The sequence below is a fragment of the Rhinopithecus bieti genome, unplaced genomic scaffold, assembly GCF_001698545.2.
Source record: "Rhinopithecus bieti isolate Rb0 unplaced genomic scaffold, ASM169854v2 scaffold_31127, whole genome shotgun sequence".
NCBI lineage: Eukaryota > Metazoa > Chordata > Mammalia > Primates > Cercopithecidae > Rhinopithecus > Rhinopithecus bieti.
In genome coordinates, this window is record NW_016813970.1 from 1,646,347 (window position 1) to 1,662,976 (window position 16,630).

The 16,630-nt window shown below is 39.9% G+C and overlaps 1 protein-coding gene across 1 annotated transcript in view; it reads left to right on the forward strand.

Moving 5' to 3' along the window:
• SLC25A13 (solute carrier family 25 member 13) overlaps positions 1-16,630 on the forward strand; it is a 182,814-nt gene that overhangs the window by 53,702 nt on the left and 112,482 nt on the right. The window contains 1 exon segment of the mRNA XM_017849324.1: positions 5,793-5,908. Coding sequence (XP_017704813.1) covers positions 5,793-5,908 — 116 coding nt within the window.

The following is a 16,630-nucleotide window of genomic DNA, read 5'->3' on the forward strand; positions in this document are numbered from 1 at the left end:
CCTCCCCTCCCCTCCCCTTCCCTTCCCTTCCCTTCCTTTTTTTTTCTTTTTTTCTAGTAGATGGTATCTCACTCTGTGGTCTAGGCTGGAGTGCAGTGGTGCAATCATAGCTCACTGCAGTCTTGAACTCCTGGACTCAAGTGATCCTCCTGCCTTGACCTCCCAAAGTGCTGGAATTATAGACATGAGCTGCCACGCCCAGCCCCAGCACTATATTTTCTGTTCTAGTTTTCCTCCAGCAAATATGCATGTCTTCTGATTCTTCATCTCTGGGCTCCCTTTCTTGGTTCCTGACTTAATTTCTGCCCCTCTGGACCACCAGTTCTGGGGAGCAGAGATTGTGTCCCTAGAACTGCCCTCTGCCAAACATGTAGAGTAGGCACCGAAGTCAAACTTCAGTTGATGGACTCTCCTCCCCCATCTCCCATCTTTATTTGATCACATTTCACTTTTATTGCAAGACCGAGCTCGTGTTCACTGAACACATCTTCCTTCTGATGTCACGTGTTCCCAAATTTCAGTAAGGCTTTCTTCATCTCCTTTCACTCAACGTGATAGTAACCTTTCCCTCCTCTGAATTCATTGAGTCGTTTCTTTCCAGTTCTGTTATGTTACTTAACCCTTTTTCCATAACATCATAATTTTCAGTCTGTATTCTCTATTATATTTCAAATATCTCCAGGCTAAGTGCTATCCCTTGCGAAGTTGGGGGAGGAGGTACCTAAGTTATGCTACAGTGAAGAAGCACCATCATCATTTTGGTGTATATCTTGTAGTACCTTTCCACGTATGTGATAAATGATTAATATTTACATTGTGTAAGCATAGCATACAGATGTGATTCACTTTTCAACCCTTTCTTCTTTGGCCCAGTATTTTGTAGTACTACGCAGTGCTTTGGCTATTTTATTATTACCTGGACTGTAAAGGAGTTACAAAGTCGCTACTGTTATAAATGGCTTCCAGAAGGAGAACAGCAGCTTTAGTGCTTTGTAAAACAAAAATGACTTGCTTACAGAAAATATCCAGTAGCATCAGAACCATGAAATAGAGTAGTTAGACACCTACCCTTCCCTAATCTCTGAGTGGTATAGGCCTGTGGAAATGTGACTTGTACATTTGCTTTCTTGTTAGCTTACCCATGTTCTACTATTAGTTCCTGCAGATGAGAGTGGTGGCAAATACTGTTCCTTAGATTCTAGTCATAGAGTTAATCAGAGCTGCATGATTCGTTTTAAAGGGAATCTAACATCGTCAAAGAAGTTCTGGGAGTTGTGGGTGGAAAAGGAACTAAGTGAGTTCACCAGCTAGGTCTGAACTTGATTAAGCTTGAATTCTTTGTTGTAACTTATGTTAATGCTCATTAAACCTGTAAAGTAAGATGGAAGCACTGTTTGTTCAAAAAAACCAAAAATACGTATATATAAACATTTTTAGGTATCATGCTGTAAAGTAATATAGTACTATATAATTATTCTGATTACCTTCTAGTCAGATTACCTTGAAAATCCAAAATGATCTTGGCGAACAATAATACATTATGATTTCATGGTTCATCTACATACCTCCTGCGTAGGTGTATAATACTCATATCTAACAGGGTTACCACATTACATACCTTTTGGTATCAGTGACATACCTAAAATACCAGAGTATTTATTGGCCATTCTCAGTTATGAAATGTTGACATTGCCAGACAAGGCTTTGATCATACATATATATATATATATAACATATATATATATACACCTTTATATATTATAAGCCTTGCGTATGTATATGGTCTCCTATATATGCCTTTTTTATATAAGCCTTTCATATATATATTAAGGCTGTCTTTATTCAGACCATGAAACCAAAAACATCCCTTTTTTAGATAACACATAGTGTGATTCTATTTAATGAACCTAATGTCCGTGAAGGGGTAATTAAGCAAATATGATTGTTTTCTGCCTCAGCAAACTGCCAGCAAGTTCCCCTGGAGAGCAGCACTGTGTGGCTGCGTGGCTGTGGGTGCCTGATCAGCAGGGTTGGGGGATGTGAGTAGGTGTGGCAACTGGGAAGCAAAGGGCCGGAAACACATTTGTCCTCTGTCCCGCTTCAGAAGTCTAGAGTGTGGTGGGCCTGCCGGTGAATTCCTCAGGGTCTTCTCTTATTAGAGCATGTCTTAAGAGGAAAGGAAACATCTCTAAATGAAATGCTTGTGGGCACTTTTATTCACAGCTTTAAGTAACTTTTCTTTAAAAACTGCCAGATCTGTGTTTCCAGTCTTGGCCTCTATGTTAGTTTCCTCAGGCTGCTGTAACAAAGTACTCTGCGGCAAACTGGGAAGCTTAAAAAAAAAAAAAAAAAATTAGTTGTCCCAAGTTCTGGAGGCTAGACATCCAAGGTGGAAGTTCAGCGGGGGTTGGTTTCTTCTGAGGGCTGTGAGAGAGAATCTGTTCTGTTCTTTCCTGTCTTCTGGTGGTGGCCGGGCAAACTTTGGTGTTCCTTGGCTTGAAGAAGAATCACCCTGCTCTCTACCTTCATCTTCACTTGGTTTTCTCCTTGTATGCGTGTCTGTTTTTAAATTTCCCTCTTTTATAAAGACTTCAGTCATACTGGATTAGGTGCCTGCACTATTCCACTATGATCTCATCTTAACTAGCTTCATTTGCAGCCACCTTATTTCCAAATCAAGTCACATTCTGAGGTTCTAGGGGTTGGGATTTTCGGAAATGGGGGACATAGTTCTGCCCATACCAGCATCTCTGTTAAGTCCATTGAGTCTCTTTTGGCATCTGGCTGGACACTGTACTACATGTCCCACTGGTACTTCAAATACAGTCACATTTGGTTGCATTCTCCCACAGGTCCCTTCTTTCCAATTTTTACCTTTTTTTCTTTTTTCTTCTTTATCTTTGGTGGTGGTATCATCATCCCACTCAGTTATCCAAGTTGGAAATCTTGGGAGCATCCTGGCCTGTTTCCTTGGCTTTGGCCTCCGACATCCAGTCCTAACCACATTTTATCATTTCTGCCTCCACTGTGTTTCTCTGACCTTTCCTCTGCTTTCATTCCTAGGGCTCCCATTCAGGTTGAGAACCCTGCAATCCCTGGCTGCCAGGCTGTCTCCCACATCTCATCGCTCCTTTAAATTCATCTTCCACACCAGTTCTTTTTCTAAATCAAAGTTTTGAATGTGACATTTCTTAATCCAGAAACCTTGAGTGATTTTTCACTGTCTGAAAAAAAAAAAGTCGAGATTCTGTTGCTTGGTCCTTAAGGTCCACCCCAGGTGGCTGGCGTCTCACTCATGCCAGTCTTTTGCTCCTCATGACCTGCTAGATGGAGAATTGGTAACTCCTACATCCTGCTCCAAATACAGCACATCCATTTGTTTTCACCTCTGTGCTTTGCTTCGCCAGTGTAGAATGTCCTCTCTCTACCCTTCCCTCCTGTCTCCATTGTCACTAAACCAAAGTGGGTCCATTTGCCTGTACACAATGGAAAGCCAAACAGAAGCACCAGGTTTTTGCAGCAAGAAAGGTTTATTGCCAGGCTGTTGAGTAAGGAGACAGGAGTCAGGCTCAAGTTTGACTTTCTCTACCAGCCTTACAGCCAAAGATTTAAGGGAGGGCTTCTGAATGTGGAGTTTAGGTGCTGAACAGTGATTAGTGATTGGCTGAAAGGAAAAGGGGTTTGGAAAGTGTCTTGGGCATGCTGCTGCCCTTACATGCTGCTTCATGGGTTGCACCTTTGGGCAATGGTGGCATTAGCTTGAACTGAGGGTGAGTTTTTGGCCTTCTAACGTCAAAAGTTACTCACCAGGAGAGGAAGTCTATTCTGCCCAGACTCCAGTGAGCTGTATTGGTTCTAACCAGCCTCAGTCTGTTAGCCAATTTTGTGGCAAATAGAGAGAACTGTAACAAATGATTTTCTTCTCTGCTGTCCTGCAAGATAAGCTCAATAAATTTTTGTTAGTTACCAAAATCTTTAATCCTGTGGGGCATGGTTTCACCATCTTCCCACAGCAGTTGGAATTCTAACCAGGTTAAATGGAAGCCAGGAGACCTGGTTTTCAGGCCAAAATGTCAGAAGCCAGTTGTTTTGCCTAACCCAGGTCATTAACTTTTTCGAGTTTCCGTTTCCTCACAAGTAGAATGAGGAGGTTGAAGTAGATAATCCCTAAGATCTTTTCAGCTTTGAAATTTGTTATTCAAATACCATGCCTCCATGAAGCAGTCCCCAACTCTTCCAGGCAGAATAATTCACCCCTTTTATGCCCCTTGGTGCTTTATTTTTTCTTTTACAGTTAACCCTTAATTTCTAGTGGTTATGTGTGCTCATGACTGTCTCCCCTTCCTCCAGACAGCTCATATTTGCCCCTCTTCTTGCCTTGGTCTTCCCCTGGTCTTGCTTAGGCAGAGAGTCTCGGTGAGAGAGACCTTAGTAGAGGATAAAATGTCCTCGGGAAGTACTCCCCTGTAACACATGCTCTTCCTGAGTGTTCCCAGGCATTGAGAAGGCAGTGTTTTGGATGGTTAATGATACAGAGATGTTATATTGAACACACTGAGTTTTTCCTTTCTTCGTAGCATTATTGTAATTGGGTGACATTCTGGGAAACAGCTAAGTTCGCTTTGTAACAGTTTTTATAAAAATGTGTGCTCTCTATAGGATGTTTAGAAGTAACTAAGTTTTCTGTAAAAGATATGAAAAACATTCCTATTTTCTTCCTCCTCCTATATCCTCTGGAAACTTGGAGTATCTCGATGTATCATTAAGGTATTTGGACACTTAAAATAGCAGTTGTTAAAAAATACAATCCAGGAAAGCTTTAATGGACCCATTTCCTCTTTGGAAGCCAAACGTCTTTGGCCTCTCATGTTCTTCCTAAAGCTTAGATTGACCCACATTTTGACCTTCAGAAAGTTAAAGTCACTCCTTTTTCCTAGAGAATGACCAGGCCCCTTTCTTGCTTCAAGGCCACCTCTGGTCCTGTATTTCTAATCTAATTTTACATTGTTCTTTTATGCACTCCACTGTCCAGACAAAATCTGTCACTCATAATTTTCCCTATATACTCCTTTCTTGCATTAGTCTTCTGCCTGAAGTGCCCTCTGGTCTACACCCATTACTGTATATCCGAATTGTACTCATTTTTTGAGACCTAGCTCAAATGCCATTTCTGCCACAAAGACTTTCGTTACCATACTAGTTTTTGTGTTATGATTTGTTCTTCTTCTACACACTGGTCTATTTCTAGACTAGTGCTATCTGCCTCACCAGACTAGAAGTTCCTTGGGGTCATGTTTCATGTGTCATTTATCTGTATTCCCCTGTACTAGCCCTAGGTCAATTCACAGGTGGTCAGTAAATACTGGTAGTGAATCAATTATCTGTGAACCGTTTTTTGCATGGTCTTTAAGGATACTAAAGAGTAACAAAGTTGCTCTATTTTGCTGTTAGGCAGTCACATCTTAGTCTAAAGTATCTACACTTTAATTTTAGAACCCAAAAACATGTCTGAAGTAAGATTGAAACATATATGATACTGGATAAAACAGTTACATTTGAAATTATAGTGTATTTAGTGTGTAAGCTATGTGGTCAGTGCTGTCATGTCTTTTAGATTCTGTGCATTATTATTTCAGTCCACTTTGTAAAAGTAAATGCTAAATGTTTGTAAATGTTTTCAGTTTGAATTTTATGTTTTGGCAGTGATATTTTTTCCCTCAGTGTATGTTTGTATATGCTTCTGTTTTCCACAAGCTGCTGACTTTATGCTTTGTGTTTGTTTTATGTTGCAGATTAATATCTTTTCAAGAATTTGTTGCCTTTGAATCTGTCCTGTGTGCTCCTGATGCTTTGTTTATGGTAGCCTTTCAGCTGTTTGACAAAGCTGGCAAAGGAGAAGTAACTTTTGGTAAGGAGCATGATTCTGTGCACATCTATGTAAGTGCGGACTTGTGTGAGCATTTTTCTTTTTTTCTTTTTTTTTTCTAGGAACAAAATAAAGTATATGGAAATGCTTTTAAGAAGATAGTATATCTCTTTTAGTAAAGATACTTCAATGTTTAGGGGCTCCAGTTCAAAAGTCTTCCTATCTGAAAAAAACGAGTTTCTGGCTTAGTAGTTTTGATACTCTGATTTAGTTTTAAGGTGAGGGAGATGTGGCGTGATTGTTTTCATACAGTCATAGCATGTGAGAGCCAGACAGGACTTCTGTTTCTTCCCTGAACCATCAGTAGTGCTTTCCACCGATAGAATGAAGAAGTGAATAATCTGCCTACACACAAAAGTTACTAATGCACCCTATACTTCTTGTCTTCACCTTGTTCCCATGGAGTAGTTTGCGGCCAGAGCCAGTGCACAAGATGGTGGTTCAGAATGGTACGTGAAGGACCTTGTTCTAAAGAACACGCCTCCCACCCCACTGCTGTGCTGGCAGTGCCTGCTCTGCTGTGGCCTTCTTTATTTTGCAAGGCACAAACATCATCATGGGAATTAGCTACAAAGCTGCAGAAAACCCTGATGTTTTTCAAATATTTAGAAGAAAGGGAAGACTTGGAAGTGGTGGGATAGTGATAAGTTATTCTTTAAAAAACTGGCTACTAAGGACAGATTTAACATAAAGTGCCATGTTTCCCGCGGACTCTGGTGTCCAGCATATATTGTCTCTGCATGCAAATCTGCATTAGCAGTGCTCAAGAAGAATTTTGGAGCCCTTTAGGCATGTAGATTATGCTTTCATGAGAGATGGCTTTAAAGATTAGGGAGAACATGGCATGACTATTTTTATAGCGTCATAGAACGTGAGAGCCAGACAGGACCTCTGCCTGTCTTGTGCTTGGCATGTGCCCATTTTAAGTGTCTTTATTTATAATTTCCAATTCATTCAGACCTTTGGGACTTGTCTTATTTGGTGTATTGTGGGAAACATACAGATGTGGGAAAAACACAGGAAGAATGTTGCTTCCAGAATCAGATAAGCTTAGCCCCTTCCAGCTCTGCTGCTTTTGCCTCTGAGCCAAATTGATGATCCTCTCCAGTCCTCATTTATCCTATTAAGAAGTGAAGATAATAATTAGATAAAGTATTGGTAAGATAGTATAATAGACTTATTGTGCCAGCTAACCCCCTTCGCCATCCGTCATACTTATTTGGCATGACAGAATTAAAGGTTAAATAGTCTTGAGCAAAGACAAAAAATTATATACTTGCCTGATTTTGTTTCTAGAAGATCAGATGCTTTCCATTAATACTTCATGAGGATTATTTAATATTTTCAGATCCTTAGATAAAATTTATTTCCATCACCCAGTTCATCTTAGCACCACTGCAACCACAACTTTTCAATTAATACTAATAAAAAAAGTCCCCATTTAAATCTTCAAGTAATGAGTAAGCAGCTAGCTCATGGTGTTATTGATTTACTCAGTGGAAGCGAGTTTGGTGACAGTGTTATGATAGTGTTTCTTTGGGATGAACAGAGGAAAGCCTGTGAGTGCAAGCACGTTCAACACAGATATGTTCTGTCTTATCTTCCTACTTTCCCCAGCAAGACTGGATGTGAGGAATGGAAGATAGCTCGATTTGAGATGAGAGGAACGAGAAATGGGCTTCAGATAGTTCCTTGATATAGATCCATCTTCCCTTCATGCGTGTGAAGTGGCAAGGGATATTGGTGACACTAGCTTTACTACTGGTCCTGGAAAGACATAGGAGACTTCCACCATTGCAGGGGGAAGTATGTGTGTTAGTGTGATTAGAAGAAAATGATAGTGAAGAAGCAGGATGTAGGAAACAAGAGCTGTCTTTGAATTGTAGAAGACATAGTTGCATAAGGATTTTGTTTCTGCTTCTTACTAGCTGAAAGACAAGTCATTTCAACCCTCTGAGCTTTATTTTCCTCATCTCTAAAATTGGGGTAATAACTACCTTACAGGACTATGTAAGGATTAAAAGATCCACTGCATAAAAGGCACTGTCTGGAAATCAAAGGCCTTTATACAAATAGTGATACTAAAAGAAACAGCCTGAAAGAAGAAAAGATTTTCTAAGTTTTTTTTTTTCCTTTTTTCTTCTTTGGGAAGCCCTTTATTTATTTATTTTTTAATTGTTGTGTTTTTTTTTTAACGTACGTTCAGGGGTACATGTGCAGGTTTATTATATAGGTAAATTTGTGTCACAGGGGTTTGCTGTACAAATTATTTCATTACTCAGCTATTAAACCTAGTACTCATTAGTTATTTTCCCTGATCCTTTCCCTCCTCCCACCCTCTACTCTTCACCCTCTGGTAGGCCCTAATGTCTGTTGTTCCTCTCTGTCTCTGTGTTCTTATCACTTAGCGCCCACATATATGTGAGAATGTTTGGTTTTTGGTTTTCTGTTCCCACATTAGTTTGCTAAGGATAATGCCTCCAGCTCCATCCAAGTTCCTGAAGAGGACATGATCTCGTTATTGTTGTTTTAATGACTGCATCGTATTCCATGATGTATATGTACCACATTTTCTTTATCCAGTCTGTCATTAATGGGCATTTAGGTTGATTCCTTGTCTTTGCTATTGTGAATAGTGCTACAGTGAACATATGTGTGGATGTGTTTTTATGATAGAATGTTTATATTTCTTTGGGTATATACCCAGTAATGGGATTGTGGGTTGAAGGATAGTTCTGTTTTTAGGTCTTTGAGGAATTGCCACACTGTTTTCCACAGTGGTTAAACTAATTTACACTCCCACCAGCAGTGTATAAATGTTCCTTTTTCTCCACAACCTTGCTAGCACCAGCTATTGTTTGACTTTTTAATAGTAGCCATTCTGACTAGTGTCAAATGGTATCTCATTGTAGCTTTGATTTGCATTTCTTTAATTATCAGTGATGTTGAGCCTTTTTCCATATGCTTCTTGGCCGTGTATATATTTTCTTTCGAAAATGTCTGTTCATGTCCTTTGCGCCCCCCCCCCCTTTTTTTTTTTGAGATAGAGTCTCACTCTGTCATCCAGGCTGGAATGCAGTGGCACAATCTTGGCTCACTGCAACCTCCATCTCCAGGGCTCAAGCAATTCTCCTATCTCAGTCTCTCGAGTGGCTGGGACTACAGGCGCACGCCACCACGTCTGGCAAATTTTGTATTTTTAGTAGAGATGGGGTTTTACCATGTTGGTCAGGATGGTCTCAAACTCCTGAGCTCAGGTGATCCACCTGCCTCGACCTCCCAAATTGCTGGGATTACAGGCATGAGCCACCACGCCTGGCCTTTCCCTCACTTTTTAATCGGGTTGTTTTTTCCCTGTGAATTTAAGGTCCTTATAGTTAGTTGCTGGATATTAGACCTTTGTCAGATGCATAGTTTGCAAAAATTTTCTCCCATTCTATAGGGTGTCTGTTTACTCTCTTGATAGTTGGGCTTTTGCTCTGAAGAATGCCCTTTAGTTAATTAGATCCCATTTGTCAATTTTTGTTTTTATTGCAATTGCTTTTGGTGTCTTTGTCATGAAATCTTTGCCCATTCCACTCTCCAGAGTAGTATTGCCTAGCTTGTCTTCCAAGAATATAGTTTTGAGTTTTACACTTAAGTGTTGTTTGTTTTTTAGACAGTCTTGCTCTGTTGCCCAGGCTGGAGTGCAGTGGTATGATCTCGGCTCACTGCAACCTCTGCCTACCAGGCTCAAGTTATTCTTGTGCCTCAGCCTCCCAAGTAGCTGGGACTATAGGCATGCACCAGCATGCCTGGCTAATTTTTGTATTTTTCAGTAGAGACAGGGTTTCACCATGTTGGCCAGGCTGGTCTGGAACTCTTGACCTGAAGTGATCTGCCCACCTTGACCTCCCAAAGTGTTGGGATTACAGGTGTGAACCATCACTGTCTGGCCACATTTAAGTCTTTAATCCATCTTGAGTTTATTTTTGTGTATGGCATAAGGAAGGGATCCAGTTTCAGTCCTCTGCATATGGCTAGCCAGTTAACTCAGCATTGTTTATTGAATACAGAATCCTTTTCCCATTGCTTGTTTTTGTCAACTTTGTTGAAGATCAGATAGTTGTATGTGTACAGCCTTAGTTCTGGGCTCTCTATTCTGTTCCATTGATGTTTGTGTTTTGTACTAGTACCATGCTGTTTTGGTTACTGTAGCCCTGTAGTACAGGTTGAAGTCAGGTAGCATGATGCCTCCAGGTTTTTTCTTTTTGCTTAGGATTGCCTTAGGTATTGTCATGTCATGCACGTCCATGTGAAGAGACCACCAAACAGGCTTTGTGTGAGCAATAAAGCTTTTTAATCACCTGTGTGCAGGTGGACTGAGTCTGAAAAGAAAGTCAGCAAAAGGAATTAGGCGTGGGGCAGTTTTATGGGATTTGGGTGGGTGGTGGAAAATTACAGTCAAAGGGGTTGTTCTCTTGCAGGCAGGTGTGGGGTCACAAGGCACTCAGTGGGGGAGCTTTTGAGCCAAGAAAAGGAATTTCACAAGGTTAATCAATCAGTTAAGGTGGGGCAGGAACAAATTACAATGGTGGAATGTCATCAGTTAAGGTAGAAATCGGCCATTTTCACTTTTGTGATTCTTCAGTTGCTTCAGGCCATCTGGATGTATACGTGCAGGTCACAGGGGATATGATGGCTTAGCTTGGGCTCAGAGGCCTGACAGCTATTTGGGTTCTTTTTTGGTCCATATGAATTTTAAAGTGGTTTTTGTCTAGTTCCATGTAGAATGTCATTGGTAGTTTGAGAAGAACAGCATTGAATGTATAAATTGCTTTGGGCAGTATGTTCATTTTAATGATACTGATTTTGCCTATCCATGAACATGAAATGTTTTTCCATTTGTTTGTGTCATCTCTGTTCTGCAGTTCTCCTTGTAGAGATCTTTCATCTCCCTAGTTAGCTGTGTTTCTAGGTATTTTATTCTTTTTGTGGCAATTGTGACTTGGATTACGTTCCTGATTTGGCTCTTGGCGTGACTTGTTGGTGTATAGGAATGCTAGTGATTTTTATACAATGATTTGGTATCCTGAGACTTTGCTGAAGTTGTTTATCAGCTTAAGGAGCTTCTTGGCTGTGACTGTGGGGTTTTCTATTAACAGACACAGGATCGGCCGGGCGCGGTGGCTCAAGCCTGTAATCCCAGCACTTTGGGAGGCCGAGGCGGGTGGATCACGAGGTCAGGAGATCGAGACCCTCCTGGCTAACACGGTGAAACCCCGTCTCTACTAAAAATACAAAAAACTAGCCGGGCGCGGTGGCGGGCGCCTGTAGTCCCAGCTACTCCGAGGCTGAGGCGGGAGAATGGCGGGAACCCGGGAGGCGGAGCTTGCAGTGAGCCGAGATCCCGCCACTGCACTCCAGCCTGGGCGACACAGCGAGACTCCGTCTCAAAAAAAAAAAAAAAAAAAAAAAAAAAACAGACACAGGATCAATTCAACTGCAAACAGGATAGTTTGATTTCCCCTCTTCCTATTTGGATGCCCCGTATTTCTTTCTCTTGCCTGATTACTTTGTCCAGGCCTTCCAATACTGTGTTGAATAGGACTGGTAAGAGAGGGCATCCTTGCCTTATGCAATAAGAGACAGGAAGCCCTGATTTCAAGGAGCTCATATTGTGATTTTGCCTTCAGTTGCATATGACTGTTGTAGAAGAATGTACAACCCCTCCAGCAAATACCCTGCCTTTCACAGGTAATTTATTCTAGGGTTTTCCAGTCTCACAAAACAGCGTGTTGTATATGTGCCCTGTATACATGTATGATGAGCCAACGGGAGTCCTCACTCCATTGGTATTGTAAAATGGACCCTGGATTTTCTGAGCCATTAATCCCAATTTAAGATTAAACTGAATGAGAAATGCATAGGACTAAGAGAGCAAAAAGACCATCAGTTTGCAAATTAATAGCTGACTTCTAACTTTTTTTTATGGGGTTGGTTAGATTCCTTAAATATAGGTGGTGTGCATAGCAGTCTTTCACCTAAGTAAACAAAATCTTATAGGGGGCATGTCAGCCTAAGGAGTGTTTTGAAAGCAGGTACCTTTAGAAGAAGCTGGCAACAAGTACCTTTTCCAGGAAACTCTTCACAGAGTTAAAGACATCAAAAACAAACAACTTGGAGTTGGACAGAAAAGAAGACTTACATAGTCAACCTTGCTCTTATAAACCCAAAGTTTTCAGAGAATGAAGATCCAGATCTATAGCCTGGCTAGCTGGTCATATGAGACTGTAAACCCAATGGCAATCTTATCTCTAGTTACTTCCTTAGCTTCTTATAAATCCTTCACCTAGGAGTGACCCTTTAGTATTTTAGAAGTTTGTCTACCTTGATGTGTATCTTTGGGAGGGGTAGACATGGAGTGGCAATTGAGAGAAGGGCTCCTTTGTTACTTCCCGGATTGGCTCAGGCAATTGTGATGATCATGGAGTGAGTATTCTTTCTACACTCTACAGAGGTTCACCTGGGGCCTTTCCATGGTCTGCAGAGAAAACAGGAGAGTGGCCTCAGATCTCACATGTCTCCCAGCCTTGCTTTTTATACTGAGAGCAGTTACACTCTTTATCAGTTTTCCTACTGGATTTCCACATTAGAGTGTGTGAAGTGGGGCTTCTGCGACTAAGCTTAGTTTGCTGCAGGGTTTGTTGACAACAGGATGGTGTTCATGCTCCCACTAGTACTGATTCTGATAGACACTAACCAAAAATCAGTTGGATCGAGGGGCAAATAAGTGTCTCATTTCAGTGAAACCTTGACCTATTTCCTCTGAGGCCTTGTTTATATTTACCGTATTTTCATGACTACATCACCCCCTGTGTTTGCTACAATGAAAAGATCTTGATTAGGCCACTTTTGTTCTTTTGGTATCTAGTTACTTATATTCTCCTATTTCCTTTGAGGGAAAACTCCAGTATTCTTGCTGTCACTGTGTGTTCTTATTTTGATATCCAGTGTTTATAAGTATCTTGAAATATCAACAGGTATATAACAGGATATTGGTATGAGTGGTAAATTCTAGTTAATTTGTGATTCTGCATGTGAGGAGAAAAAAATTGTTCTAAATGTTTCCATTTGTATTTTTAGCCTATTGTATGTGACAGTGATTTTTTAAAGTGTACTTTGTTGAATGACAGCATACATGCAGAAGAATATACAAATCATGTTAGGTGTACATCTTGCTGAACTTTTACATCTGGATCTGCTTACCACAAGCCAGATCAGAAAGAGGATGGTACCAGCAGTGTAGAGGTCTCATCCCAGTCATTGTTTCCCAATCCCAATGGTAACAACTGACATTTATCACTATCAATTGGTTTTGCCTGGTTTTAAACTTCATTTAATTGGAACTATATAGAGTGTACTCTTTTGGTCTGGCTTCGTTTGTTCTTTTTATTTGTGAGATTAATCCATGTCGTATGTATTTTTTGTTTTTCTTCAAAAAACAATGTATTGAATTCCATTATGTGACTCTATCCTAATTTATCCATTCTATTGTTGATAAACATTTTGGAACATTTTCATTTTTGTCTACTACAAGCAATATGTTTTCAACATTGTTTTACGTATTTTTGGTGTGTATAGACATATCTAGGAATAGACTTGCTGGGTCATAGAAAATATGCATATTTAGCTTCAGTAGAGCTTGCCAAAATGTTTCCCGAAGTGATGGTACCAGTTAACACTCATACCATCATTGCATGATGGTTTTATTTATTTCAGATCTTTGCCACTTGTTATCAGTTATTTTTATTTTAGTGATATCTCCCTGTGTGGCTTTAATGAGCATTTCTTTCCCTGATTCCTAATGGGTTATACAACATTTTTTCATATTTATTGGCCATTTGGGTATCTTCTTCAGTCACATGCATATTTTCTGGATACAAGACCTCTGAGGGTTATGTGTTTCACAGATTGTTTACTCTGTGACTTGCACTGTTACTCATTTGAGTCTTGAGGAACATAAGTTTCTAATTTTAATGTAGTACAAATTATCAGCATTTTATTTTGTGGATAGCTCTTTTCGTGTCCTGTTTTAAAAAATCTAGGCTGGGCACAGTGGCTCCCGCCTGTCATCCCAACACTTTGGCAGGCCGAGGCGGGTGGATCACCTGAGGTCAGGAGTTCGAGACCAGCCTAGCCAATACAGTGAAACCCTGTCTCACTAAAAATACAAAAATTAGCTGGGCATGGTGGCAGGCACCTGTAATCCCAGCTACTCAGGAGGCTGAGGCAGGAGAATCGCTTGAACTCAGGAGGCAAAGGTTGCAGTGAGCCAACATCACGTGCGAAACTCTGTCTCAAAAAAGAAAAAAAAATTACTTGCTTTCCTCCAGGTCGGGAAGATATTCTCCTATGTTATCTTCCAGAAGTTTGTTTTCCTTTCAAATTTACATTTTAATCTTTCTAGAATTTGTTATATTTTTGCATGGTACTAAAGGTAAAGGTCAAGATTCTTCCCTGGCCCCCTTCCCCAAGGATATGTAGATCACCTGGCACCATTTATTAAAATGGTCGCTCTTGTCTTTATTGCACTGCAGTGGTGCTGCTATCGTAAGTCCAGTATGGGGCTGTATCTGAATGCTCTATTCTTTTTATATAATTATATATTCTCCACTAATACTATACTATCTTAATCACTGTAGCTTTATAAGTCATATCTGGTTAGGCTTTCAACTTTATTCTTTAAGATTGTCTTGGCTATTGGCCCTATTCACTATCAAAACAATTTTAGAGTAAGTTGTTAATTTCCACAAACATCCTGCTGGGATTTCACATGCTATTGCCTTGAATATGTATAATATCTATATGTATATGTATAAATAAATGTTTTATTCCTTTAGAATTTTTAAAGTTTTTAAATAAAAGTTTATTTAATAACAACTGTTAGTCTGTCTATATCTCACTACTCTGGAAATTTAGAGTAGATGAACACTACAAATTTTGAAAGAGAAAGGAACACATCTATGTTATTTGTTATCTAAAGTTGCTAGTACATGTTTACAATTTTGCAGATAGGACTACTGCCAAGGATGAATCAGTGCTAAGTGCCTCAGAAGGAGGATAGTAGAATCATGAGCTGAATTTTATATTTGAGATAACAAATAAGCATTACCTTCTTAAAAGTTCATAAATATTTCAATAGATGTATTTTACTACATATTGAATATAATGCATTTAAAGAAACTTCAGAATTCTGTGAGTTGGACGTTACCAATACTGTCAAATTTTGATTATCATAGTGGACGGGAGGAGTGTTCAAAAGGAGTAAATCATGGTGGACGACAAGCAGGGTAAGAAGAGGGGAGAGAAAATGATATTAATGGCCTAGTCATTTGTAACCAAAGCAGAGAAATAATAAATAAGGGAATAAAGTGTCATTATATTAATTATAAATCTATGCTATTATATGAGGAGATATTTACACAAATTTGTTTTTGAAATTTAATGTATTTTCTCTTTAAACTTAGTGTGTCGAATGTCAACATAGTTTTCCTTTCTTTTCTTTTTTAAAGTGTTATTTTTTATAATAGATCATGAGTGGCAAACTTTTTCTATAAGGCTAAGATAGTAAATGTTTTGGTGCAGTCCCTACGGAAAATAGTTATGGAGATTCTGACAAAATTTTAAAAATAGAAGTGCCATATGATCCACCAATCTCACTTCTGGATATTTATCCAAAAGAATTGAAATCAGGATCTCGAAGAGTTATCAGCACTCTCATGTTCATTGCAGCGCTGTTCGCAATAGCCAAATGTGGAAATGACCTAAATGTCCATCCACAGCTGAATGGGTAAAGAAAATGTATATACATATGATAGAATATTATTCAACCATAAAGTCCTGCCATACATGACAACATGAATGAACCCTGAGGACACTACAAGTGAAATAAGACAGCCACAGAAGACAAATACTACGTGATTCCACTTATATGAGGCACTTGAAATAGGCAGAGTCATGGAATCAAAGAGTCATGGCTGCCAGGGGCTATGGGGAGGGGGAATGGGGACTGACTAATCAGCTGGCATAAAGTTTTGGTTAAGCAAGATGAATAAGTTCTAGAGATCTCCTGCACAACGTTGTGCTAATAGCTAACGATATTGTTTTGTACACTTAAAAATCTACTAAGGGTAGATTTCGTGTTAAGTGTTTTTTCCACCAAAAAAAAATATTTTTTTTTTTTTGAAAGAGGTGAGGGAATTGGTCATGTAGATGTGGGGATGGAGGAGGGGAGACTGTCCCAGGCAGAAAATAATAGCCATTTCCCAGGTTCTAAGGACAGAGTCTGTTTGATACATTTGAGGAACATTTTAGGCAGAGAGACTATAAACAAGTACAAAAAATATGATGTCAGGGTATCCTATTTATAATGTAAAGCAGGCTAAGTGGGTAGAAAGCATGGAAGCTATCTGAGCAGATCTAGAGGAGTGACCGAAAATGCATTAATACTGAACTGGCATGTTATGGGCTGTGTATTCCATGAAGGGTTGGAGCTGTGGGGATCTGGAACTGATGGCCACTTTGGAAGTGTTAAAACAGTGGAGGCTGGGAATAACAGAGGCCTGGACTGGAGTCATATCTCAGGACCCCACCTGGGCCCACCTTCCCTTCCCTTCCCTTCCCTTCCCTTCCCTTCCCTTCCCTTCCCTTCCCTTCCCTTCC